Genomic DNA, 27,145 nt, shown 5'->3' with positions numbered 1-27,145 from the left:
CATTTGCATTGTGTGTAATGGTATTAGTAGAGCAATATTGGTTACTTAAATTATGCAATGTGTGGTTATAACGTAGGCTAGAGTACATTATGTGAAGGACTATACACTACCTAATAGTGATCCAAAAATGTACCTAAATACATATCATTGGGGGAAAAAACCTGTTATATTATTTTTCATCACTAGATGGAGATATTGCTCAAACACTGCACAGTAGTGAGGTAATATAATACCACGAGGCTCATCACTCTCCACAACCAGCGACCGGCTGTGACTACTGATGCATCTGAGGCAACACTATGCCTATTTGAGTTTTAATACAGCACCAGTTTGTAGAAAATGCAAGGGAGTGAATCATATTTAGGTATCTTTCAAGACAGTTACCGTATATTGCAACACGTTTGATGATGCTTCCCATGAACCATTTCGGCAGCCGATGCTTTTCATCCGTAGGATAATGGAGCCAGAACATACTGACAACATGACGTGTTATTATATAAAAGGGCCAATAAACTAGGAAACACATTGACTAACCATAGTAACCAAAACGTTTTTTTGCAGGAAACTACAGCACGCCATCCACGGTCACATGTCAGACTCATGCGCTACTGATGCATTCACGCGCCCCGATTGGCTCCCTAACTTTACCAAGCACTTCCACCGTTTATGTATCATTCCGCCCTCGTTTTTATATTTGACCATTTCCTGACATTCCACAAGACTAATACTAAAATAAAACCCATGTTTGAGCAGTCTATTAAAAATGCGATTGATAAACACGTGTTAAGATGTGTTATTATTTCTCATTTAGCTTTATTCTCTCGGATGGATATGTCTCAGCATCCCTAGAAAGTAGTTCCACTGAGTGAGGAACCCGAGAGATCACCTTGAGCTGGTCTCAGTGTAACGGCAGTTACATCGGTCCAAGCAGTTGTACAGCGAACTAAGGTGGGTATCCTCAACATGGGCTTCTACTTAATCGCTTAACGATGTTATAAAGTATACTGATAACTTGTGCTGTTACAAAATTGCTTTCTAAACCTTTTTTTTGTCTTTTATTATATTTGTACATCCTGCGAGTTGGTATGTCCGGGCATGTATGTGTCGGCCACTCGTGGCTTGTTTCCACTCTTTACTATCTAGTTTTTAATGTTTAATCATGTTTAAAAATGAGAATAAACCTGAACGTATGTAAGTATCTTACAGAAGCCATTTGTAGTCTTTCTCTGCTGGTTCGGTATTTGTTCAACAACGTTGTGACCTGAACATGCAGTCAGACTGAAGGAATGTGTCCGTGCACTGAGCACATCTTTCTGTAACTAACGTACTAACTCGTCGTAGTCTTGTTTTATCGTTAAACACCGTTGTTTTTATATAAAACGATTAAATTAAATGTGATGCGTGAAGTGTTGGACGTTGGAGATTCGCTTCCTGTTGTGGGTGTGGCGGCTCCGTCTTCCCGGCCTCCCATTGGTCAGTCTCGCTCGATCAGGAAAATGTGACGCAGGATGAGAACGTGACCTTTAGCGCATCGTCTGCAGGTCATTATTAAGTATATTATAATACAATAATGATACGCTTTAACTTGTGACACCAATGCACCAGAGCTTAAACTCTCCTGCGTTAGTCGTGTGTGTGATCGTCGTATTCCTTCACATGGCAGTGAGTCAGGAGATACGTCATCCTTTTTTATGCATCAATCTTTCCTGTCACGTTTTAAAATATAAAAAACCTTAAAATAAATCTGAACCTACTTTCGTTATGTAGTAGGTAATAACCACCCCATGATAATGTAGTAATAATGCAATAGCAGCTTCACTGCAGTAGCTTGCTGCAGTGCTGGTACAGATAACAGGCCCTGTTGACACTGGATACACTGGATACATGGGCAGGAAGGCAGGTGTAACCCTCTGTCTAGGTTGTATGTAGTTATGCCTTTTAGCTCTCTATCTGACAGCTTGAATGAACTGTCTTCCTTCGTATGCAATTACTAAGACCTGTTTACAGCCTGTTCCCCAAACAGCAGTAAAAAGATGATTTGACCAAGGCGGGGCCTTGCCTACAGGTACATTTTAAATTGCAATGTCATATCCTTTTGTCAAATACATCTCCTGCGACATAGGTAAAATGTGCATTCGACAGGGCCTTGCAGTATAGCCCTCTTGTACTTTCTTTATGTAGTAAAAAAAGAATAGTTTGGAGACACTGACATTGCTATGTCCTTCCTGGCCATCTTGACAAAATGGAGTCTTTATCCCAGTGGACCAGCCAGGTTGTAATGTCAAATGACTAGGAATTATGTTGAAGTGATGATGAGCTTAAACAAAGGAGGTGCTTAGTGTTTGCCTGTCACTTAAATCGTGTTGTAGATTTTCTAATAGTTGCCCTTGCGGTTCTAAGTCTCAGTTGTCATAAATATATCTCTGTAAAATCACGGTTAACTAAACAAACTCCATTTTTATAAAAGTCCAGACTTTGGAATTTGTACATCCACAGATTTGGTGAAGTGTTCTTGGCCTGCTGTTGTGATAAGGTAGTTCAGTTGTAGCTTGTTGGTGCAGTAGGCCTCTTGCACCTGGCGCTGCTCTCATGGAGTCCCCCCTCTCCATCAAAGCTGCATGTTTGCTGACTCATGCTACGTGGAGCCATGCGGTTGAAGACTACCAATTATGGGTAAAATCCCTTTGACACTGCAGACGCACTTGACTGACTGCACTGACAAAACTCTATGGACTCAATTGTTTGTAAAGTGCTTGGATTTAAAATGTCAGATTATTCAGCATGTGTTTTTGTAAATGCACAGCAATCTGTACCATTCATGAACCTAAACCCATGATGCACCCCATCTACGGTTTGTTTTTGAGTTTACCGGCCTACATGGTGTAAATACCATCGTACATTCTGGGTATTAGATTTCTCCAAACAGAATTTGCATGCTGTGCATTGTTATTATTAGCCATGACATACTTTTAGGCCCGGGGGGTTGTATGATCTAGGTTGGCGCTGCACACTGCTCTGGTGTGTCGTGGTAGAAGTCTCATGTACGTCCGTTGTATCCAGTCATGGCGATTGCCCGATCCCAGCAGGCTCTTTCCATATCCTTTATCCTCACTGAAGGGATTTACTCTCGTGCACCTAAATGTGTCGTATGTATGCACGCACACTGCAGCGGTCAGTTCGGCTTGGACTGCTGTTGCAAGGAGTAGTTTGCTCATTGGCATTGGACGCTACAACACACTGGGGTTGTTGTGGAGGTCATTTTTTGTAAGGTGTCTATTTGTCCCCAGGAGGAACAGGAAGATCTACTGGGGGTATGTAGTGCAACCTGCAAATGGTGCCTTGGTTGAGTGAGTGTGATTGATAGAAACCGTCTCTGTGAGCCAACTTGGATTAGCCCAGTGTTGCATCACATCCATAGTAGATGATAATACATGTCACCCTGACACCAATGCTATCATGGCTGCTTATGCTTGCACAGGCATGTTTCCAAGTTAAGTGATAAGGAAAAAAACATTTTAAAAGACGGGGATGATAGTGACTGAGAGCATGTTCAGAGAGCGTATGTTTCAAAGGGAGAAGTGTTGGAAAGGGATTGGAGGGGATTATTAGCAGCCAGCGCTAAAGTGAGCCCTGTGTCTGGGTTACTGTGGCGGCTGTTCACTTTTGGCGGCTGCTCATTGGCTTCCCTGTGGTCAGACATGCTCTCAATGTTTGTCAGTCAGCTACTCTTTCATGTGTGTCTTTCCATAACAACCAGTAGTTGACCAACTGGATGAGACAGCCCAAGACAAATACTACACTCTGTGAACGAAAGTCACAACCTGATTCTTTTTTTTTTTTTTATGTTATATCAGGAGAACATTCCCTCTGATACTGTAGCTCCAAAAATAACTCCTCAACTGAGGATACAAGCAGCATTAGAAGTTGAGTTGCCTGAGAACGACCTTTCACTAAACTGAAACATGACTAAGACTTTTTCGCTAATGAAATTTGACCCCATGAGAGTAATGGAGCAGCCTAATTCCATGACATTCAGCACATTTGTGGTGGATGCACATTTAAAATCCTGAAAACGTTGAGCTGAGGGAAAACAGTCTGAACATAAAACAATACATGAAAGATATTATGCTAAAGCATTCTAGGTTGTTCTAATAACATATTTTACACTGGCACTGTTCGGTAACAATGGCATTTGAAGCCAGCCGGGTTGTGTTGTATTAGGAATACACTTTTGATTACTATTACACTATTACAACTATTGGCCAACACTTTTTCATAGACTCATTGACATGAGCTTCTTAAAACTTACTCAACCTTTCCCTCTAAAGCAAATGTGCATCCCCTTTCAGTTTTGCAATTGTAAGTTCCAGAACTGTAGTGTTGCATTATACTGTTAAGTTGTGATATATTTTGGTCATGCTCCAATAGCAGACCAATTTAAAGAAGGTATTTCATCAGATGGTTTTCATTAGCATGTCTAAATAGTTAATCTCGAAATTAAATTGTTTGGTCAAATGTCCTTCATAAATTACTATAATGTCAGAAACTGCCCGTAAATAGATAAATACAATTAATGAACACAGTGACTGCCAATATTCAGACCCCCCCCCCTCCCTCTGCAGTCTTTCCCTTTGGTTCGGCCCACTCAGATGTCTGCCCCCATCCTTTACGTGTGTGTGTGTGTGTGCAGTAGTGGGATGTGACTGTGCGCACGTACAGCAGTGGTCTGCCCCATTGCCTGTTACATCATCAGCAGCTCCAGTTGAAGGAGCCTGTTTGTGTGTGGCTCTGCCTTGAATCTCCCACTGTGATGCATTTGTAATTAGGAGTGTGTTGAGTAAGAGTGGGTCAGACCAAATGGTGTTACCATTGAATGCAACAGATTTTCCTCTGAGAGGCCTCCACGATCGTGTCTTTTGCACCACCCACATTTGCAGCCATTCAAAAGCTCTCCATCCTTTTTTGAGAACATCAGCCTTTGCGGCCTGTTCTGTTCTAGATGGCAAAACGTTCTTTATTTGTGTCTTTTAACTGATATTCAATCTCCATCACGTGACACTGTAGACACCCAGCTGGGTCTGGATGTACATTTTGTTTCCACTTAGACTTCCTGCTCAGTGTCAGTAATTCAGAACCGGTCTAGAGGGGATCAGAAAACGATGAGGGGGTTCTTCTTTAAAAGAGATCTCAGTGTGTTATCCTGTTGCTCTGCCAAAGAAGCAACTAGTGAGAGTGTTCTTTGTTGAAGTGCACTTCAATGTATAATTTAAACTGAGGGAAACTGATCTCCCCACTGGGTGGTTTGGACTGTTTGAGCCTGGCAGGGAGTCGTATGCTTTAAAGCAATTGAGTAAAAAGTACATCAAGCTATCGGTACCTTCTATCAACTACTTTCACTTATGAAACTGCTAAACCAAGCATTTCATTCATAGTCGACATGGCTGTTCTGTAACCACAATCATCTAAAGCAACATTCCTCATCAGAGTGCCCATGCTACATTCTGCTCAGATACACCCAACGCATTGGCTATATGTTGAAACATGCCTTGATGCATTCTCGTAATTCTGTCAGGGGTATACCGAAGGGAAAAAAGGAAGTGTTTCATGCAAGGCTACACATCCGTGCACCCTGTGAGCACATGACAGGTATTGAGACATTTCCAATTGCACAGGATTTGATGTAATATCTCTTCTGTGCTACCATGTACGCTACACAGTAGGTTTTTCTAAAGCTTGCCAGGTCCAGCCCTGTAGATGCGCTTCGTGATGGTGTCTTTGCTACGGGTGACTCAGCAAGAAGTGTGTGGGAACAGAATGTACAATATTGTATAGCAGCAAAATTAGCTATACTACTCTCAGCAGAAGTATTACCCTTAACACATCTTGTAGCATTTCAGAGCTACATTCATATATCTGAACAACTGGAAGCTTAGTAGGTTTCTTCTCAGTTGTCCTACACATTCATGTGTTCACTGTATAAGCTGTTGGTTGTTAATAGAATTGCAGTAGTGACGTTTTAGTAACGAGCGTCTTTGAGTTTTTAGAAAAGTGCTATACAAATCTAATTTATTATTATTATCATCTTGGTCTGTATTGTACTAAATCTTGGAGGCTGAGGTTATTCAAAAATGGATATGCTGGAGGTGAGTAACAGCAGTTTTTATTCCCTCTAGTACGTCAGCAATCAACATGATCAATTGATTCCCACTGGGACATTCTGCTTTCCTTTGACTTTACTGTCACAAGGTTGGCTACACAGCAGGATTAGGTACAGTCAGTGAGTTGCAGTCAGCAGGGTGGTGCCAGTGTGACCTTGGTGGGAAATAAATCCCTCACCTGAGATCTCTGTTCATTGAGTTATACATTAATACAACCACAGTGTGAAATAAGTGCTAGCTGCCAGCCTAATGCTGTAACTCTGACAGCCACATAATACAACCAGGAACCTTTGAAAAGCGTTCAGGAATCACGACCTGGACCGTCCACCGTTTCTTCAACCAAAGAAAGCTGTCAGTTGCGATCTCTGTGTCCTCGATATTAACTCTATTTTCTCCATTTCTCTTTTCTGCAGAACTTCTAAGTTTGCACCAGTGATCACCATGCCTCAGTTAAAGACTACAGACATGGGCTCTGCCTTCATCCAGACACAGCAGCTCGACGCTGCCATGGCTGACACCTTCTTGGAACACCTGTGCCTGCTGGACATTGATTCTGAGCCCACCACCGCACGCAACACTGGCATCATCTGCACCATTGGTGGGTCAACATAGAGAGATAATATGTGTGTGTATATATAGTATGTGTGTTGCTACTAGGGTTGCACCATAATAGTCAGAATAGTTGCATTATTTGTATGTTATTTATTGTTTTACAGTTATAACCCTAACGTGTAATAATAAATGCAACATTTTACAAGTTATCATACGTATTCATTTACATTAACCTTAATCCCTTCTGTTAAATAACTGCCTGCAGGGCCAGCCTCCCGTTCTGTGGATATACTGAAGGAGATGATCAAGTCTGGAATGAACATTGCTCGCTTGAACTTCTCTCATGGAACACACGAGGTGGGTCTTTGACTACAGCTAACCAGTCGCATAGTGAAACGTTACATTTGAACAGTGCTGATCATTTCTACCAAACATGGTTCTGTGCTTTAACACAGAGGTACTGGATGGTGTGATGATCTGTGTGGCAGTCTTGCATTTCCCTGTCTAGCTTTTCTCCAGCCGTGTTGGTAACTCAGTGCATAAAATAGCTTTGGTGAAACCAAAAGGTCAACAATGCTTGCAGTAAACAAACACCTAATTCATTATGAACTGCACTCAGTTTGGCACTTTGAGCAGGACTAGGTCAGCCAGCACGAATGACAAAATAGTAGTGCTTACCTAAGATTACCTAAAGTTTGACCTTACTAATGTAATGGTAATTTTATCTCGTCTTGTACTGTCCTATTCTTCATATACTCATCTTGTGTGTGTCCTACTTACAGCGATTAGAACGAGAGTACACTCGGGTCATGTCTAGATGTCACCCACATGGTGACTTTATAATCTAATTGTATTCTCTGTTCGTTGAACTTCATGGTAGAGTGTTTGAACGTCACACTAGACCGTTTGACGCTCTGTTTTGTTGTTCCATTTCTGCAGAAATGAAGAGCTCACTTCTTTATTTCAGTGTAATATATTCACTTCTCACAACCCTTTGGTTTAGTTTATCGGCAGAATTCCACGACACTGACCAAGTTCAACTCAAAGTGATGACGCCTGATTTAGTAACACACAGAGGAGGAAGTCAAATATAGGAATGAGTTCATTGATCAGGGAAACTTAAGAAAGCAAGTTCAGGTGAGATGCCTTTATGCTCAAACCCAGCTGAAGGTAAGACGAAGAGGCATTTGGAAAAGATGTTTCAGTCCTCAGGGAGAAGTATCTATGGGTTGTGTGGGTCTAGTTGTTTCAACACATTCGAAGGTTAGTCTAGATTGGGTAAACAGCAAATAAATCTGAGCTTTGTAGGCTTTGAGTACTATAAATACGTCATCTCTAGCTTCCTGCCTTGCCCCGCTCTACCTTTTTATCTCCTCAGCAGGGAGCACGCCTAGACTCTGTAATTGTGTGTGTGTGTGTGTACACAAACCGACATCAAGGTCAGTCCACTTTAAACTAAAGTAGGAAGTGGAAAGTAAACCATTCTTAATACCAGTATTGATATCAACTGATGTGAGAAACTAGCTGAACATTAACTGGAGTTTCACTTTTGTGTAGAAAATGAATTACAAATTGATGGACCCTGACCTTCACGCATAGATGCAGTTAACCTGGTCACCTGATCTGAATTCACATTGGTCTTAAAACGTTACACTGTCTGCCTCGCCTCGTGTTTTACTACAATGCTGTAGTTTACTGGAGGTTAACGACCGCTAAGACATCATCCTCAGTTGGTGAGTGCAGACGGGTTTCTTTTCAGTCACTGAGCACTGAGTGCAGTGTGTTGACAATGTGATTACCTGCCACTTAAGTTATTACTGAAAGCTCTGGTTACCCAGGTGGGCATTTTAAGCCATGCGCAGCAGGGAGCTGTCTTCAAAGCCACAAACAATTTGCCACGTGTTCATTAGCCTTTACTACATGGCCAAGATGGCTGCAACGGTAATGTGACAGCACGGACTTTCTCTAAAGTTCTCTTCCATCATTTCCCAAAGCATTTTAGGTTCAAGGTTCACCTGGTTCATCAGACCACATTAGTAAAGACTCCTCAGACACTTGACATGTCAGTTAGGGTTGTAGTAAGAACTGTATGACCCCGTCGTGATGCTGACAGCATGACTCATGTTTATGACTGAGACAGTTGTCAGACGCATCTTATCTTTCAATGCCTTTCTTTTCATTTCGATGTGTGCGATTGGATCAGAAGATTGGTTACAAAGATAGATTAAAGGTCACGGGTGCGAGCAAAATCAATAACTGCAGATCAGCAGCTTGCTTAGTGTTTTTTCTCTGGAGATGTTTCAACGTGTTTCTCTTCCTTTCCGTAGTACCATGCGCAGACCATCAAGAACGTGCGTGAGGCGTGTGAGAGCTTTGAGCCTGGCAGTATCCAATACAGGCCTATTGGCATCGCCCTGGACACCAAGGGCCCAGAGATCAGGACCGGCCTGATCCAGGGGGTGAGTTTCATAGCAGCCATTAAAAGGACATTATTGGTTGTTATTATTGTTGTTAATCTGGAGCACTTTTGCATGAAAGCATGAAAAGTAAAATCTTCTGTTAATGATTTGCAGAGCGGCACAGCTGAGGTGGAGCTGAAGAAGGGCAACATGCTCAAGATAACCCTGGACGATGCTTATCAGGAGAAATGCAGTGAGGACATTCTCTGGCTCGACTACAAGAACATTACCAACGTGGTGGAAATTGGCAGCAAGATCTACATTGACGACGGACTCGTATCCCTGCAGGTCAAGGAGATCGGTGAGTGTGGAACATAAATCATCTTGTAATCCTTTAGAATGTGCAGAAAAGTCATTATACCCCAAAAAAAAAAAGGCCTCAGCTCAGAATATATTTCTTGTCTCTCCAGGTTCTGACTTCCTCATGTGCGAGATTGAGAACGGCGGCACCATTGGCAGCAAGAAGGGAGTGAACCTCCCCGGTGCTGCGGTCGACCTGCCTGCGGTTTCAGACAAGGACATCAAAGACCTGCAGTTTGGTTTGGAGCACGGAGTCGACATGGTCTTCGCCTCCTTCATCCGCAAAGCAGCAGACGTACACGCTGTCCGAGCAGTGCTGGGAGAGAAGGGCAAAGATATTAAGATCATCAGCAAGCTCGAGAATCACGAGGGTGTACGCAGGTGTGTGCGGATGTAGAGTTTACATCTTTTTTTTTTTTAATTATTTCTTGGTTGGCTGTTTTATGAACCCACATCTTTCTAGTAGCCTTGAAATTCTTAACATCTTATGATTTACAGTTTTACTTTGTGGTTTAAATGATTATTTCCTGCCTCGTGTGCAGATTTGATGAGATCATGGAGGCCAGTGATGGCATCATGGTCGCCCGTGGTGACCTGGGAATTGAGATCCCCACAGAAAAAGTCTTCGTCGCCCAGAAGATGATGATCGGTCGCTGCAACAGAGCTGGCAAACCAATCACATGTGCCACTCAGGTTAGATAAAATCACACGACGTGCTGTATTTATATATTACACGAGGAGCTGATGTTTAAAACATAATGTTAGAATTGGTAGAAACGAGGCTGTTTTTAACGCCTCCCGTGAACACAGATGTTGGAGAGCATGATCAAGAAGCCCCGGCCCACCCGTGCGGAGGGCAGTGACGTAGCCAACGCCGTGTTGGACGGAGCCGACTGCATCATGCTGAGCGGAGAGACCGCCAAGGGAGATTACCCTCTGGAGGCAGTACGCACACAGCACATGGTGAGTTCATGAATGTTCAAATCATTTAAAGAAAATCAAAGAGTTGTACTGTAGGGGATATATTAATGATGTGTACGGGAGCATCTTGCATGGTGATTTATTATGACCTTTAAGCATGCTCTAACACTGGGAGATTGCTTTCTCGTTTCCTTGTTGTTGTGTTTTCCTGAACACATCTATGATTCTGTTTCCCAATGATCCACTTGACTTAACAGCCGCTGCAGAAAGTGTCAGCAGGGCTGTTAGGCCAACTGGAAGAGCTTCATTTACACATTTCTCCTTCCAGTTAAGATGCTTTGTAGGTATGCTAATGAATAATCAATGAATGATTAACCATATTAATCATTTGATCAGTTAAAGATAATGGAATTGAGAGTACACAAAGTTAGCACAACCATCTTCATCTAACAAATTATCTCCAAACTCAGAAAATGTAATTCAAGTTTATTCATTTATTAAGGAAAACATGTGCGCGTCTGTATTTTATAAACGTCCAATGATTAACAAGTTATTGATCATTAACAAGGATGATGATGGATGAAGGAAATTGCTCAGATGTGTATCTGTAATACCTTTTTTTATTTGCAGTCAGGGACAGATGCAAGTAAAATACTTTTTTGGAAGTCTTAGACTCAAAACTGTAATTAGATCTTAATGAATTCTTACATCAAAATCACAATTGGTATCAATTGCATTGATGGATGATGCACTTAATGCTTTCTGGCTTGTCTTGTGTTTTGTTCACGGCTCCTCTGTGTTGCACTGCTCTGCAGATGCACGAGTGACTCAGCAATGCAAAGTAAACGGCAACTTCCACTGGCCTGAAACCGTACTTTTAATAATAAGACTTGTATTCTTGTAACATCACGTACACTAACTCTGCTTCTTAGACACTTTTGTTATCTGGCATCGTCTTCCTTCTAATACTTTCCTTGTGCTCTACTCATAACTCTAATCATTTCTTCACATTTGTGTGCCATGCGTGGCATTTTAACTCTTTTAAACTCCCAGTTGACTTAAATTTGACTTTTTATTGGTTGTATTTATTTAGAATTGTATTTGATTCAGTTATATATTTTTTATCTTAAGGTAAATAATCCTTTTTTAAATGTTATCCCAGCAGTACTGTTTATTAGCATGGGTTAAATTGTACTATTTTATTCTAATAACTGGTGTAAATGGTTGTGGTAAAATATTGACTCCTGTTTGAACGTTGATGTTTCCTGTGTTCCCTCTAACCACACACCTAAACTCTGCTGTTCACACACTACTGTCCTTTTCTCTTTATTAATTAAACTTGTGTTCTCCGTGTGTCTCTAACATTGCCCCTCTGTTTCCCGTGTCCTCTCTCCCTTTTTACCTCCGCGTGTGCCTGGTGTGGAAATGCCTTTGCTTGATGCATCTTGCCCTCACTGCCAGATTGCTCGTGAAGCCGAGGCAGCCATGTTCCACCGGCAGGTGTTTGAGGACCTGCGTCGTTCCACGCCGTTCTGCAAAGACCCCGCTGAGGCTATTGCAATCGGCGCTGTTGAGGCCTCTTTTAAGAGCTTAGCTTCTGCGATCATTGTGCTCACTGGCTCTGGAAGGTAGGCAGGTTAACTGGTCCGACAGGTGGAGGAGGACAAAGATAAATATTGTACTTAATACGTCGAGAGAGGGAGTGTAGGGCCAGGCAGGGACTGACTTACTGAGGCAGTAACTGGGAGAGCCTGGCAAACACATTTGTTGACCACTGGTTGATTTTGTTTTTGTGGACAAATTAGAATTTTAAACTCGCACATTAACCAAAAGGTTTGACTGATGGACTTTATTCAGTTTTCAAAGGAACGATTATTTCATCTTTAAACCAACAACTAACTTGTTTAACCAGGAGTCTCGCTTGCACATTTGCCAGTAACTCCCAGTGGTGTGAATGACTGCGTGCAGTAGTGGTATTGTGAGTGATTGAGAGTAAACCCCACCCCCCACCACCACCCACCCCACCCTTCCCTTATGGTCCCTCTGGGCTCAGATAGCACGAGAGGCCGAGGCGGCCACCTTCCACAGACAGCTGTTTGAGGAGCTGAGGAGACACTCCCAACTGAACAGAGACCCCTCCGAGGCTGTAGCTGTTGGTGCTGTTGAGTCATCCTTCAAATGCTGCGCTAGTGCCATGATTGTTCTTACCAAGACTGGGAGGTAAGAACAGCGAGGGTAGAGGGGAATAGATCCTCGTGATGAAGGTAAGGTGTCGCCAACGCAGCTCGTGATCCTCCCTCAACAGCTAATGTGCTCTTACAGATCCCCTCTCGTGTGTGTGTGTGTGTGTGTATCTGAATACGGCGGCTGGAGATAGCAACAAATTTCAAGAGTGTGGTTGTCATCAGCACAGTCCCAATGTTCATCCTTCACATACTTTATTTAACATCCCTTGAGATGTAATGAAAGTGAGTGCTGCTACATGGCTTCCTATGGTATCAGTAAGTTTGGAAGTCATTAGATGTGCATCCAGTGCAAATGAAGTCCTCACTGGTTTAACAGGAATGCACATCTGAGTGTGTGTGAGTGGACATTTTGATTGGCTACTAATAGTGACCATAATCCTCTGCACACCTGATATACACTGGAAGTGTTTCTTCTTGTTGCTGATGGATCCCTCAGGACTGTGGGCGTTAACACTCTGCTCAGCTTCCCTGACTTTCCTGTTAGTTGTGTTGCACCTGTTAGGGCGGGACAACTCAACATGTTTGCTATTGTTTTAATTAATTGAAGTATAGTGAATTTGTTAATCTCAGCTATAAGGCTGCCCTCGATTTAAAGACATTCTTAATCGACTAACACTCGTGATTTTTAAAGAATAATTGATATAATCCACAGATCTGTAAGATAGACTCAGTCAGAAGCGCCACGTCTTGTGTTTCAAGTTTGGCATGCAAAGTGGATTAGGACCACAAGACACCTGCTGTATGTGGGGTGCAGGGTTTTTAATCACACTGAATTGCTTCCTCCAAGAACCCGTCTGCGTGGAGTTAAATGTAAATGTACAAAACATTAAGGTTTGTCTTGCAGTACTAAAGTGATATTCAAAGAGAGGTTTTATATAATATTTATCTCCAAATTCTACTTTTGAATGTATATCTGAATAATCTCACTTTGTAAACGACAACATAGTGCCACGTTAACGGACATTAAACAAGTTTTGTGCAAACTCGACGTAAGCACGACTTTTTCAGCGGTCATAATAATTGAGTCAAAGTAAGCGTGACTTGCAGTCATTACTTTAAAATAAACATACTCAAAATGTGAACGAGGTAATCTTTTGTACCGAGCTATTCGTTTCTGTTTGCATGTGCAGGTCCGCCCACCTGATCTCCAGGTACAGGCCCCGTGCCCCCATTCTCGCTGTGACCCGTAACGCCCAGACGGCTCGCCAAGCTCACCTGTACCGCGGGATCTTCCCCGTCCTCTACACCAACCCCGCCCACGATGTGTGGGCAGATGACGTAGACATGCGCGTCAACTTCGCCATGGATATGGGTTAGTATCTATGTTACCTTTTTTATTTTTGTACAAGTATTTAACTGCCAAAGAACAACAAAGTAAAATAAAATATTTATTTCCCAGGCAAGGCCCGAGGCTTCTTCAAAGAGGGAGATGTTGTCATCGTGTTGACCGGCTGGCGCCCTGGCTCCGGTTACACCAACACCATGCGTGTGGTTCTGGTGGCCTGAACAGCCGACAGGACTGCTCTGCTTTCTCCCTCCACCTTCATCTATGTTTCATAGCTCTCCACCCCACACTCCACTCCAGCTCACAGCCCTTTTCATGCAACACCCGGGCTCCAGAGTCAACCCCCGAGCAATTTATCGTTTAGGCAGTGATGCAATTAGAAAATAAATAGCGTAAAGCCTTCGTGGTCAAAGAGCTGTTTGGGGGAGGAGTGGAGGCTTGATTAATTCCACTTTTCTGTCTCCATTCCTTTCACGTCGATTCTCTCAATCAAACCAGTCTGCAGGGCCTCAGATTAAACACCCTGAACCAGAAACTGCTGTATTTATTCACTCCAACATGTATTATTAAAGGTGACCCAGTCTGAGAGTGAATGCATCCTGGTCTGTGTGCATGCGCGTACTGTCTCCTGTTTGGGTGGAGTTGGTGTTGGGGCAGGCGGATCTTAACGGAGCAAGTTGAGTACTGTAACAGTTTACTAATCACACTCCTCTGCCGATATAACGAACAAACCTGTTGCATCCTAAATCAAAGGGCTCCTACTACAGCGCAGCCTCTGCTCCACCCAAACAGATCCATCTGTAGTGCTGTCTATGATGCGTCCTCTCTTAATGCCAGCTATCACTGTATTTAGGTGTTGCACTCCTAATCTCCTCCAGACAATGTCACATTGGATATTATACTGGACCTTTGTGAATTTAAAGTTTTGTTTTTGGACATCCAATACTACTTATATTTTGTCTGACTATAGAGAAATGTTAGTTTTGGATGTCCGCCTGAGACGTGTTTGAGCTAGTTACTGTATTTGTGTTGTTAGATGTGACTTTACATTTATTTGGGTCATGTTTAAGTCGACACTTATGAATCTTGTATGGTTCACTAAAGTCGACTGATATGATGAGCACTTTTAGGTTTTTGTTTTCATCGGGGACCTGATGGAGGGATGACACCCTGTCCCTCTCAACCCCAGTGGGTCAGGGGTACAACCCCTCTGCTTGTCTTTGTTCTGTTACGTTAGTGAGACACTAGCTCTCTGTGTCTAACATGCTTTTGATTGTAATGCTAGAGTGTAAGAACTAAGTGTAAAGGAGTGTTATAATGTTTAGCTGGTGCACTGAGCTGTCCTTAAAGACTGGATTTCCCTCAATAAAAGAGATGAGCACTAACTTAACTCTGCCTTGCTGCTGTTTTGTCTGACATTGAATAATCATGGATTTAATTTATAAGTTTTACTAAAGCACATTTTGTATAAAAGGGTTGAGGTAACAATCTTTGGATACACTAAAACAAGATGCTCCTCACTGATGTATTAATGCAAAGACCAGTTACAACAAAGAACCATTTATTCTTTATTCCAAACTTGATGATCCAGCGTCACAGCTTTAACATTTACTTGCAGTCCTGGCTGCACACCGCCCCCACCTGCCTGTGAATCTCGTCCTCCACCTCGGCCAGCAGAAGAGAGTCAGCGTGGGACATGGCTGCACTCTCCTTCAGCCCTGCATGAGAAATCATACTGTAAGAACATGTTCAGTCTGCAGGAACAATAAGACTTCAGTGTTTCTGATGCCACCTTGTGTTGAAAGTGTGTATAACAACCAAGGTTATAATGACTTAATATCATTTGTTTAAATTTAGTCCCAGTTTTGCAGAAGGTTGTTTTTCTGTAGTTATTTAGGCCACGTATAATGTCTAAGTATGTAGCTACATATACATGGTTGTAGGAACAGCCATAATGTTTAAATCTTTAGATTTGGTAATCCACTTGAGTTTCACTACTATACTAGAAGAAAACTTAAGACCTGAGCTGAGCAGCTTTGTTAAATGGCATTCTGTCTACTCCAACATTTAAATCATGTTCTTATTTTTTTTAATTCTTCAAGATCAGACTGCATGTGAAACACATCAGGGATTCATTGTGGAGCAATTGCAAAGCTCCATCTCCTGCAATGTCACGAGAGTTCATGGTCACGGCGTCTCCTTTTTCCGGTACTGATATTATAATATTATAGCTAAAGGACTTTCAGAGGTCACTGATCACCGACTGATTTATGCTTGTTTTAGTTTTTTTGTTAATAAATGTAATTCTTGTAGTGATATAGAAACTAAAACATGCTGAATGTCACAGTACCTTTGAGCAAACACTGTCGAACCTCCTCTGCCTCGTAACGCATCCCTGTACTGTTGAGGAAGTTGAGAGGCAGATAGGGTTCTGGCACCGGGTACCGGGTCTCCTTCCCATTCACCTCTAATGATGTCGGGCACCACATGTTGTCAGGAGTCTGAAAAAGCAATAACGGCAGACATATAATTATGATATTACACTTACAAACATTTTAATTTGTATATACAAAAGTGGTTCTGCCTTTCAGACTAATTGAATGTTATTGGACGATGCGGCCCCGCTGTGATGACCTACCCTGATGGTTCCCTTCGTGCCCACAATGATGGCGTCATTGGGCAGCTTTACACTTGAAGAGCAAGTAAACACGGCCATCCTGTTCTTGGAGAACTTCAGCGTGACAACAACGGTCTCATCCACTCCTGCATTAACAAACGGATTTATGATTTGAAGAAGAGATCATAAAACAAAATACAAGAGTTTTGCTTTTTAAAAAAGTGCTGCAGTGTCTTCTATGTGTCCTCTCAAATAAGGTGTTGAGTGATTGTGCTTTATATTGAATAATAATGTTATATATAATGTAATAATGCCTGTTGAGAAGTCTTATCACATGAACAGGTTAAATATTCTCAATTCACATATAGTAGGAATTATACTTTTACAATCTCCAACTTAAAAACTCATCTGTTATCATATGAGGAGCTGCAAATGAATAAATAAGAATTAGATTAACGGTTAACAATTCTGCCACTGTTTTTTTGTTGGCAAATAAATGAGCTATTTTCCCAACATGTTATAGTGACACAGCTTTTAGAAATCATATCTATGAGACGGTACTGGTCTCTCTTTCATTACCTGTCTCCATACAGACCCCCGTAGCCTGGATGCACTCTGGCTTCTCTCCTTTGTACACCATGCATATGAACTGCAGGCAGTAGACCCCGAGATCTAGCACCGTTCCTCCACCCAGCTCCTTCTGCCTCGTTCTCGGCACGTGCATCAGCGGAAAGCCAAACTCCGCTCTCACCATCTTCACCTCTCCCACCTCCCCCTGGGCCAGCAGCCTTTTGATCTCCAGTGAGGCCGGGAAGAATCGGGTCCACAACGCCTGGAGAGAGGAAAGGGCAGGACGCAGTTCATACGGTTACATTTGAGGTGCTTTGTGTTGTGTTACGCAGGTGTTGACTTATATTACTGCTCGAACATTACAGTTACAAACAAGTTAACATTATTAAGAGTTTTGATTTGGTTATCACTCATTTTCAAGGTATTGTTAATTGATCTTGCACACTGACAAAATCCTAATAACACGTTTTAAATGATGCAGTAAAAGTCTTACTGGTGAATTCATTCATCGCCAACATGGATGTTAAATTTCGATTTTAAAAGTTTTGGTAAAATTTGTAATTTCCTCCGCTCTGTCTCTGACTGTAGGTGTGTGCGCACGTGTGTGTGCGTGTGTGTGGGAGCGAAACAGAGCGGAGGAGGGAATGTGAATGCGCAAGAAAGAAACAAAAAACTTGAATTTCACGGGGCGCGGGGTTCCGTTGAGGGAATATATTTATACACAGTATATATATTTTTTTAACGGTGCGCAATCTTCCCGGACTACCCTTTTTGGGCACCCCTGCTGTAGATGAACTTCTAACATCCCGAGCGGAGAACGATCTTGCAGGTGAAGTAGAAATGAAAACTATGAAGAGTTTCTTTATGGTCTGCACCATACGTACCTCCATGATGAAGACGTCATTACTCTTGGCAGAGGCCAGGATCTCCTTCACCTCCTTGGTGTTCATGGCCAGCGGCTTCTCACACAGCACGTTCTTCTTGGCGTTCATAAAGATCAGGCAAGTGCTCAGATGGTGGGGGTGGATAACGCCAACGTACACCACATCTGCATACATATATTCACACAAACCAGAGAGCATGCTGGATATTTTTCAGTAAAATATATAGTTGTGGGTTAAACTGAAGTGGAGATTCAACACATGGTTTGGGTTTTCTGTATTGTAAAGTTTCAGCTTACACTTAAGTGTCCTGAAACAGCAAAGCCCCTACATCTGGGGCTAAACGTAATTCAAATAACAAATGCAAAGAGCAATCAGCAAATCTAATGTGTCTTACAAAAACCAACCTATGTCTGGATCTCTGGCCAGCTCCTTATAGCTGCCGTATGCTCGGGAGATGCTGTGCTTTTTGGCAAACTCCTGTGCATCCTCTAACTTGCGAGCTGCCACAGCCACAACCTGTGAATACAATTTCAAAATATTACTTATTGCAATACTGCTCCAGTTCCACCTTAATAAAAATGCCCCAAACTCTTGAATCCTGGCAGAAGGATTACATTTTCTCATTATTGCCATATTAAATCTTCTGCATTACTCATTAACTAAATGTGTGTCATGCTCGTGTAGAAATATGGCTGAATAGTTTAAATACCATTTTCTTACAGTAACACAATCAATAAATATCTAGTCTTCGCTGCTACACTTTGGTTTTGTTATTTACTGCCGATAAAAATGTGTTTGAATCTGTTTTGTCTCAATGTGGTGAAAAACCGTACCGTAAACCTTAGGTTATAGAGTGCAAAGAAAAAAATGTTAATGCGCATTTAGTGCCTATTTTATGGTAAAACGGGAAGTGTGCCAAAGGTTTCAAAATGCTGCAAACTGTAACTTGCATTGTCTATAAACTCGGTACAGCTGCTGGTTGAACATCTGCAACACTTATAAGGAGCTGATTTGAACAGTAAACCATAGAAAGTAATAAAACGTCAGAAACAGCAGATACAAACTATCTGCAACACGGAGCGACACGCCTCGCCGAGTCCTGCAGAGACGTCTTGCAATTGAAACTAGAAGGTGTAAATGTGTGTCTGTGCATCTACTCCGACTGATACCTGGTGGTCTTCAGGAGGAAGAGTTTTCAGGGCCACAGTGAAGTCATGGCTGATCATCCCCGCGCCACAGATTCCCCACCTGGTTGCCATATTGGATAGTAAACCGGCAGATCAATGTTGACTGTATATAAAGACAATGGCACGTCTCTGCCACAAGGTGGAGGCACAGTGTTATTTTTAACTGTGTGACATTGCACAAAAATAACAGCATGATTTGTAAAAAACAAAACGTGACCTCCAGAGAGTAACCATAAAACAAACTCCTTTTTAATGTTGTTTGGTATTATCTTATCTCTTCCTGTACTTTTACTTATAGTTCTTATTTTTCATCTTTTTTATCTACTATTTCACTATATGTATGTTACCTAATTCTGTATTTTATTTTGGTGTGAAATGCTCTGTATGAAAACAAAACTGCCCTCCTGGTTCTGGTCAGAGCCGACATGTGCAGGGACCTTTTGTTCGACCTACTTATCATTAGGCCTATATTGCTTACGGGTCCTTTCATTTAACCTCTTTATTAAATGAGTGAATGTAATAAGGTGAAGTTGCGACACAAAAACAGCAAAACATACAAAGAAATAAGTATGTAATTGTTTATAATTTCCTCACATTATTCATTTACCAAGTAAAACAGTAGGCTAAATAATGTTACTGCATGAAAATGTGCTATTTTGCATTCGTGGACTACATCCTGTATCAATGAGACACCCTCCAGTTGTTAGGACTTCGATGAGGTGAGAGAACAGAGCCATGCTCTTTGCTGACTCATAAAGGCCTTTCTCTGTCCCAACCTTGAGAAGCAGACAGTGCAACCTATTTCTGTATGGAGAACAAGAGTCTGTTTGTGCACGGCTGCGAGGGTCGGACATGACAGAACACTTTGAGTCCAATGTGTCACTCGAAGTGTCTTCCTCTCTCCAGCGGATGATATTTGAAATGAAACAAGGCTTTCACAATCAGTCCTTTATTGGATTCATCAATCACACTGCACACGCTGACAGCTGGGTTCGTCTTTAAAGTCCTACGACTTGATTACAGGACATGGGTTGTTTACAGCGTGATTTATCTGCTTTAGGACATTTTTAAACTGACAGTGTCAGTATCATAATGGCCAACAAAGTGTTTACATGGTGACTCTGGGATAAAATGACAATGTTAGCAGCTCAAATGCATCGACAAGATGCAAAAAGGTGTCAAGCAAATGGTAATAAATGAACCCGAGAATTACATGTCGCAGTAATTTAGCGACTGACACAGTGAGTGATCTGCTTTCACCAAAGATTCAAAGCCCATCCCGATGCAGCTCCCTCTGTTCCATCTGAGTAGGGTGAGGTCAGCTGAGACGGCCCGGTTTGTGAGTGATGTCACTGGCTGTCCTGATTAAAGGCAACTCCCACCTGTTTCCTGATTTCATCCATAATCTCTGTCAGTGAAACAGATTCTGCCAGAGGCATCCGTGGGCTCTCCTTAAGTCCTGCGGATGAGGAGGAGTTTAACAGGAAAATTATGCACACATTTACAATGCAACACAAATGACGTCAAAGCAGGGGTGTAAAGACTCTGTACATTCATATATGAGGCAAATCAATGGGAGTGTGGTATAAGCTCGAGGGCATTCCAAGGACTGATAACAGCATTGATTCTGAATCTGATTAGTGCATTTGTGTATTCATCCAAATTCTCACGAGAAGCTCCAGGAGAGCGACTGTTTCACTGAATCGCAGCGTCTTGACGTACCTTTGAGCAGGCACCGCCTCACTTCCTCTGCCTCATAGCGAAGCTGTTGGAGAAATTCAGAGGGAGGCAGGGTTCAGGCAGAGGGTACTCCGTCTCCTTCTCGTTCACCACCAGTGTGGTGGGCAGTGCATGGGAGCAAGAACCTGGAGGGGGGGGGGGGGGGGGAAGAGGAAATGCAATTTTGTGTTAATCCAATCACTCAACTCGCAAGTCATCAAAAGCGGTTGGTATGGATCACTGTCCGAATACTTCAGTTTAATTAAATGTGAAAGTAATTAGCAGTCAACTGCAGTTTTTACGCGTCTCAATCAGTTCTTAATTAAGTCAAATGTTACCGTGCAAGACTAGCATAGCATACTTTAATGGAGCCCTCAGTGCCTCTGATGACGGCATCGTTCGGAAGTCAAGCAGCAATTGAAAAGGCGCAGAAGGCCATCCTGTTCCTGGAGAACTTCATCACCACAACCACTGACTCGTTCACTCCTGACAAACATGTGAACATTGGTGAGCGGATGAATGAATGAATGAATGCAATCAATGCTGCTGTTGATATCACTTTCGTTCACTTCAGGTCATTTCAATACAATCAGAAAACTATTCAGCTTCACTGGCATGAAAACGTTTGTTCTATATAGTCATTAAATTGTCATATATGTTACTTGAGGGTAAGTAAAAGATACTAAAATGCTCATTTCATGTATAGTGTGGTCTTACACTGAAGGATATCTGGCAGTTACATATTCCCCTGTCAGTTTGACTGTATTACTGTATTCTCCGGGGAGGATTTGGATTAGTCTGACATTTTAAAGATAAGTCTGGGATTTTCTGTGTGAAGAATTCTTCCCTGAGGTGTTTACATTTTACAGTTTACAGATCATAAAAAAAAAAGTGATTTTCTGTAACTTTCTTCTGCAAGGGATTCTTATTTTTTTGGGGGGGGATTTATTTTATAGTTTCAATAACCACTTTGTGATCACTGATTCATGCCGCGTGGTTAATGCATCCCACCTCTGCTGCATGACCCGCCTGCTGAATCATACCTGAGTCAAGCAGCACCCCTGTGGCCTGGATGGACTCTAGCCTCTCTCTGTTGAACACCATCAGCACAAACTGCAGACAGTACACTCCGATATCCAGCAGTGCGCCACCGCCCATCTCCTTCTCCACCGAGCGGGGGATGTAGAGCTGATTGGAGCCGAAGTAAGCCTTTACTAGCTTCACCTCCCCTACTGCCTCCTCCGCCAGCAGCCTGCGCACCTCAGCGTGCACGGGGAAACAGCGGGACCAGATGGCCTGAGAGGGACAGAGCAGACAACCTAGCACCACTGCAACAGTAAACAGCTTATACTGGAGTTTCACACGGGCAGCAGTTTATTACCACATCTCCCCACTTCCTCCGCCTCCCGTGCAGAGCTGTGGCAGATGTGCTGGTCAAACATGACATGACAAGATGTTTTACTGCACCATGAGTCATAAATATTCCCAGGACATTCAGGCTTTTGCTTTCTACATTAATCTCCTGCGCTTTAATGATCTGCTCATTGCACAATAATGCAACTGTTGACCTCAAATGCAATGGGATATCAATTGCACATTTGAACATACGTAGACTGCAATACTACCAATAGTGTTTGGGACAGGTTAAAGCTACAGATGGACATTTTGGGAAACACGCTTATTTACTTTCTTGCAGAGAGATCATGTCATTTTGGCAGGAAAGTAAATAACTCTAACCCTATTTACCAAAAGTTCAATTAAAAGCAAAAATAAACGATGCTTTTTTCCTTTTCTGCATTTGCATTTCACGAGATACTAAAGGGTAGGATGTCTGTGTGTTAAGATGATCATCTTCTAGTTTTAATCTATGAACACACCTTCAAACCTGACCACGTGACTGTATCCCTTCTTCAACCTCAGGAAGACATTGTTTTTGCTGCGGCGACAAGGTCTTTCACCTGTCTGGAGTTCATAGCGAAAGGTTTCTCACACAACACGTTCTTCCCCGCCTTGAGGAACAGCAGACTGACTCGCCAGTGCTCCGTGTGCAGCACTTCCAGGTAAACGATGTCTGTGAGGACACAGATGTTCCAGGCTCAGCGTCAAACAGCAACACCAACAAGACATTGTCTCTGCCTGTGCAGCCAGGCCGCTGACAGCTCTTAATTCACCAATGTCTGGGTCGCTGGCCATCTCCTCATAGCTGCCGTAAGCCTGAGGAATACTGTGCCTCTTGACAAACTCTTTGGCACGCTCCAAGCTCCTCGATGCAATGACTGCTATCTGTGTGAAAGAGAGAAACACACACACACATTCATCACAGTGTTGCTCTGTCAGCAGCAGCGTTCAGTGCAAGGGAGCTCTGTGTGACACTGAGGATGTTGTGAGCTTGTTTGGATAGAGTACCTGGTGATCTCCAGGAGGCAGAGTCTTCATGGCCACGCTAAAGTCATTGCTGATCTTCCCCACACCACGGAGTCCCCATCGGGTTGCCATGTTGAATTGGATGGCAAGTGACAAATGAGCGGGATGGTGTTTCAGCAAAGATCTGAGCTGCTGGCGAGTTGTGACATTGGGAAAGGTTGCACGTTCAGGGGGAAGAAACGTACTAAACTGTCATGCCTTCCAGCCAGCAGCACTTCAGCGAGAAGGCTCCTGAATTTATATGCTGGGGAGGATGGATGTGTCACCTTCCTTCTGCTCCCACCCTGAGGTAAAGGGTGCAAAACACGCACACACATAAACACGCACACACGCACACACACACACACACACACACACACACACACACACACACACACACACACACACACTGCTGTGTTGTTGTTTTGTTGCTGATGCAGGCCTTTCAATCCGGGCTGAAGTGGTTTGCACCAGTTTGTCTCTAACAATCTGTAACAGGGCTATCAGTGGGTCTCTTATCATTAGCACGTTGAAGAGGGAAAAGTGCATAGTTGTATATATTTCCACAGATCAGCACTCGACCACAGTAGTACAGGTCAAGTATTGGAACCAGGAGCTTCTTTGTTTTCCACTGAGAGAGGCACTGATTAGCCTGCGATGGTCCGACAGACGCACAGAAGCCGATGATTAAACCAGAGTCTTGTGGGACTCGCTGGGATAAACAGATAGGCTGGGTTCACAGAATGCTCATGGTGCCCAAAGCAGAGCAATTTAACTGGCCAGTAAGCTGAGCCTGGATGACTATGGAAAAGCATCCACTCAGTTGCCCTTGAGCTAAATATTATCCGTTTAGACAGACAGGCGGTTGTGTAAACTCCCTGCCACATGCTGCCAGTAGAGGACACTGTGTCAGCAGAGTTTACTTTCTCTCTCAAGCTCTGAGGCTTATTGTAAGGAATTATATAAAGGTTTGCAAAATGAACAAAGGAAAAGACAGATGCACGTCTTCCAGAGGTCATATACAATGTGTTGAGTTTCATGCCAGGATAGTTACATACTTTGTCAAAAATAGTAGTAGTTTGTAGATGCAAACCCATTTAATATTGCATTTAATTTGACCTACTTTCCTGTAATTATCTTGTCCAATAATTCCAGTCTTCAGTAAATGATTATTTTCCTCATTTCCTGCAGGTACTACACGGTGATTGGATTTACATGAGAACATAGTGTCAGCAATGTCATCATTATAAAAGAAAAAAATGAATTTTATCAATGACTCTCCTTGCTGGCTGCTTATCTTTTGTATTTCACTTCCAAATGAATTCTGGGAACTGTGTGCCGTTGTCATAACAACAAGGTGCCAGCTGGGCAATTTGTATGCAAATGGCATTGGGCTGATATCCCTGCCTATACCACAGGACCTGGTTGTCATGGGAATGCCCAACTCCTCCTTGAGTAATTTGTACTTTTTTTGACTTTAAGGACACAGAAACATTTCTCAGGCAGGGATACGTGGTGACATCAGCACAGGTGGTAAGAAAAGAGATGGAGAAGTGTGAGGGAGGAGTTGTAACCTGGCAGGGCGAGTGCAACTAGATTTTGAATTGGTGTGAAGCAATGAATTGGTTCTGTGCTGCCTGACTTGACTGCGAGCAGACGGGCATAGCACAGAGGCTCAGGTGTTCTAGACAGGACGTGCACAGGGTCATCCCGGCTTCCGTGCACTGGGACGTCACCGCTATCACCCTCAGCTGAGCCATGGACGCCTACTTCTCAGAGGAGACCCAAAACTCAAAACGTACCGCCCTCCCCGGCGTGAATTCAAGGTCAAGAGAAGAACAAGCCTGTAAACTTAGTAGTCTTTTGGTTTTAATGAAGAGTGGCTGAAGGGTGGATATCACAGGGTGGAGTTTGGGGCAGGGAAGGTAAAGACGGTTCCAGAAAGCAAACAGTGATGAGCCGAGTCATTCAGAAACCTGGCATGTCGAAAGAAGCCAGCGCCTCATTAATTCAGCACAGCCACGACGATTGCCTTCCACTCCTATCACTTCTCACTGTCTTTATTTGATTAAGAATTCATGCATCATCTCTTGTCTGCGTCCCTATTCCACCAGGACATGGAAGAACGGCATCTGATGGGTCGCGTGACCGGTCACAACACTTTCCTTGGAGGGGGTGGATCATTTTGCCTGTGAAGGTGGTTGATCACAGCAGACAGTTTTGTTTCACACATTGTCATGTCATTTCATCCGAGTGTCTTGCTGTCAAAAAGACTCTGACAGTCTGACCCCCCCCCCCCCCCCACCCCCCATTAACAGTGGCATTGCAGCATTGTTATAATAAAGCCTCTGAACTCAGATTCTGTTAATGATCTTTCCAATACTTAGAAGGGAATTTAAGAACTTTCAAAACTTTTAAACAAGCAGGATTCTTATAACGCTAGCCTGTTATTTGATGTTGTTTAACTCGCTTTAATTTAACATAATTAATGAAGATACAATGTGCCTCTGCAGCTCCAGTTACCGTGTAACAGCTCCGTATTTCATCAGCAACTTCAAGTTAATGGGAAATAAAAAAGGACCAGGAAGAAGCACCCTAATCCTATTTTGATTGATGCGGATATGCAGAGAGTTTCCTCCTCCCTCCTCCAGCTGTCAGTGTAAGTGAGAGCCATCTTGCAGCTTTGTATTTCTTTTTGTGGGGGGAGAGGAACAGTATTGCAGCAGTTATGGGAGCCCCATCACTCCTTCATCTCTGTCTCAAGGTCAGTGCAGAGGAAGGGTGACAGGCTAGACAAGCGCCAGGAGGTGCCAGCCATTTTGAGGGGAGCTTGGGAGCTTGATGAATCCAGGGAGGGAGAGGGAAGTGTGCAGCGAGGAGTAATAAGTCATTTTGTCAATGCTACAGCATGTTCTGATGTGCGGGCCGGGTTATTTTTTTTCCATTAAAAAAAAAAGTGTGATAAAGGGAGACTGAGAGGAGCAAGCAGAAATGGGAGCCTTTGAGCCGCCCAGCATTGTGCTGGTCCTTTGAGAGTCCTATCTTTGTCTGCAGCACACACACACACACACACTGGCAGGCTGAGCTGTGGAGCAGGAGCAGGCTGGACCAGAGCTGACTTAGCAGCCATTCATCTGGATGTTAGTGCTGATAGGGAGCGGAGCAGGATGCAGAGAGAGTACAGCTGAACATGGAGCTATTACATCAAGTTACCGTTCTTCATTTCAACCCACTTTCCATGTGTTGTCATAGTTTTTGTCAGCCAAATCCATATTTGCCGTGGTGAGGCGTGTTTGGCTGAAAACACTCACGTAAGTAGACATGGAAGACACATTATGCAACATGTCAGCAGGCTGGTTATTATATGGTTGATCATTTTTATTCTAGTCAGCATTGTGCATTTAGTCCCTGATGCTTGGTTGCCAGTTCAAGGTCCAATTTTATGCACAGTTAATGGCACAGTAGAGAATAAACTGTCGCTGGTACCAACTGTGCACAATGCTACTCAAAATGCCCCGAAGCAATGTGACCTAATCCTCACATCTGCAAACCAACACACTCCAAACACATTTTAAGCAAAATTGACTTTGATGTAACATCTGCAATCTCAAATATTTGTATTCTTTCAACGTATCCTGGTATATGTATACGAATATCCAGCAACACGAGCGATCAGTGCGCCTGCACAAGTCCAAAAATACTTGGTTAAGTTGAGGAAAAGATAGTGTTTGCATTAAAATAACTATTTATGTGGTATTACCTAAGCACGGAAGTAACGTAACAAAAAGTCAGCGTTGATTTCTGGTTTCATACGGCACACTGACAGCGGTTTCCTGGGTGTGTT

At 42.9% G+C, this 27,145-nt stretch overlaps 2 protein-coding genes and 1 pseudogene across 4 annotated transcripts; 1 reads left to right on the top strand and 2 right to left on the bottom strand.

Moving 5' to 3' along the window:
- The first annotated feature begins 800 nt into the window (after nucleotides 1–800).
- On the top strand, nucleotides 801–15,311 carry pkma (pyruvate kinase M1/2a). Of its 3 annotated transcripts, none has more exons than XM_029457454.1 (11): nucleotides 801–948; nucleotides 6,572–6,756; nucleotides 6,976–7,067; nucleotides 9,038–9,169; nucleotides 9,284–9,470; nucleotides 9,580–9,850; nucleotides 10,012–10,162; nucleotides 10,280–10,432; nucleotides 12,444–12,610; nucleotides 13,767–13,948; nucleotides 14,036–15,311. In XM_029457454.1, exons 2-11 carry the CDS (start codon nucleotides 6,600–6,602, stop codon nucleotides 14,140–14,142), a joined length of 1,599 nt encoding a protein of 532 aa, XP_029313314.1. In that variant the 5' UTR covers nucleotides 801–948; nucleotides 6,572–6,599; the 3' UTR covers nucleotides 14,143–15,311. The 3 variants fall into 3 exon arrangements, with proteins under 3 accessions (XP_029313314.1, XP_029313308.1, XP_029313300.1); XM_029457448.1 differs by lacking the exon at nucleotides 12,444–12,610 and adding an exon at nucleotides 11,852–12,018 and having other exon boundaries at nucleotides 802–948; XM_029457440.1 differs by lacking the exons at nucleotides 801–948; nucleotides 12,444–12,610 and adding exons at nucleotides 3,040–3,311; nucleotides 11,852–12,018.
- A 154-nt stretch (nucleotides 15,312–15,465) lies between these two features.
- Nucleotides 15,466–19,296, bottom strand: dhdh.2 (dihydrodiol dehydrogenase, tandem duplicate 2). Its single transcript, XM_029457468.1, has 7 exons — nucleotides 19,162–19,296; nucleotides 18,397–18,508; nucleotides 17,993–18,156; nucleotides 17,118–17,370; nucleotides 16,560–16,684; nucleotides 16,272–16,422; nucleotides 15,466–15,639 (listed from the first exon to the last, which is right to left on the bottom strand). The coding sequence occupies exons 1-7, from the start codon at nucleotides 19,249–19,251 to the stop codon at nucleotides 15,530–15,532; spliced, it is 1,005 nt and encodes a 334-aa protein (XP_029313328.1). The 5' UTR covers nucleotides 19,252–19,296; the 3' UTR covers nucleotides 15,466–15,529.
- A 1,232-nt stretch (nucleotides 19,297–20,528) lies between these two features.
- LOC115005731 (trans-1,2-dihydrobenzene-1,2-diol dehydrogenase-like) lies at nucleotides 20,529–23,394 on the bottom strand (annotated as a pseudogene).
- Between the last annotated feature and the right edge of the window lie 3,751 nt (nucleotides 23,395–27,145).

The sequence above is a fragment of the Cottoperca gobio genome, chromosome 3, assembly GCF_900634415.1.
Source record: "Cottoperca gobio chromosome 3, fCotGob3.1, whole genome shotgun sequence".
Classification (NCBI taxonomy): domain Eukaryota; kingdom Metazoa; phylum Chordata; class Actinopteri; order Perciformes; family Bovichtidae; genus Cottoperca; species Cottoperca gobio.
This window is presented reverse-complemented; position numbering and strand designations above follow the sequence as displayed.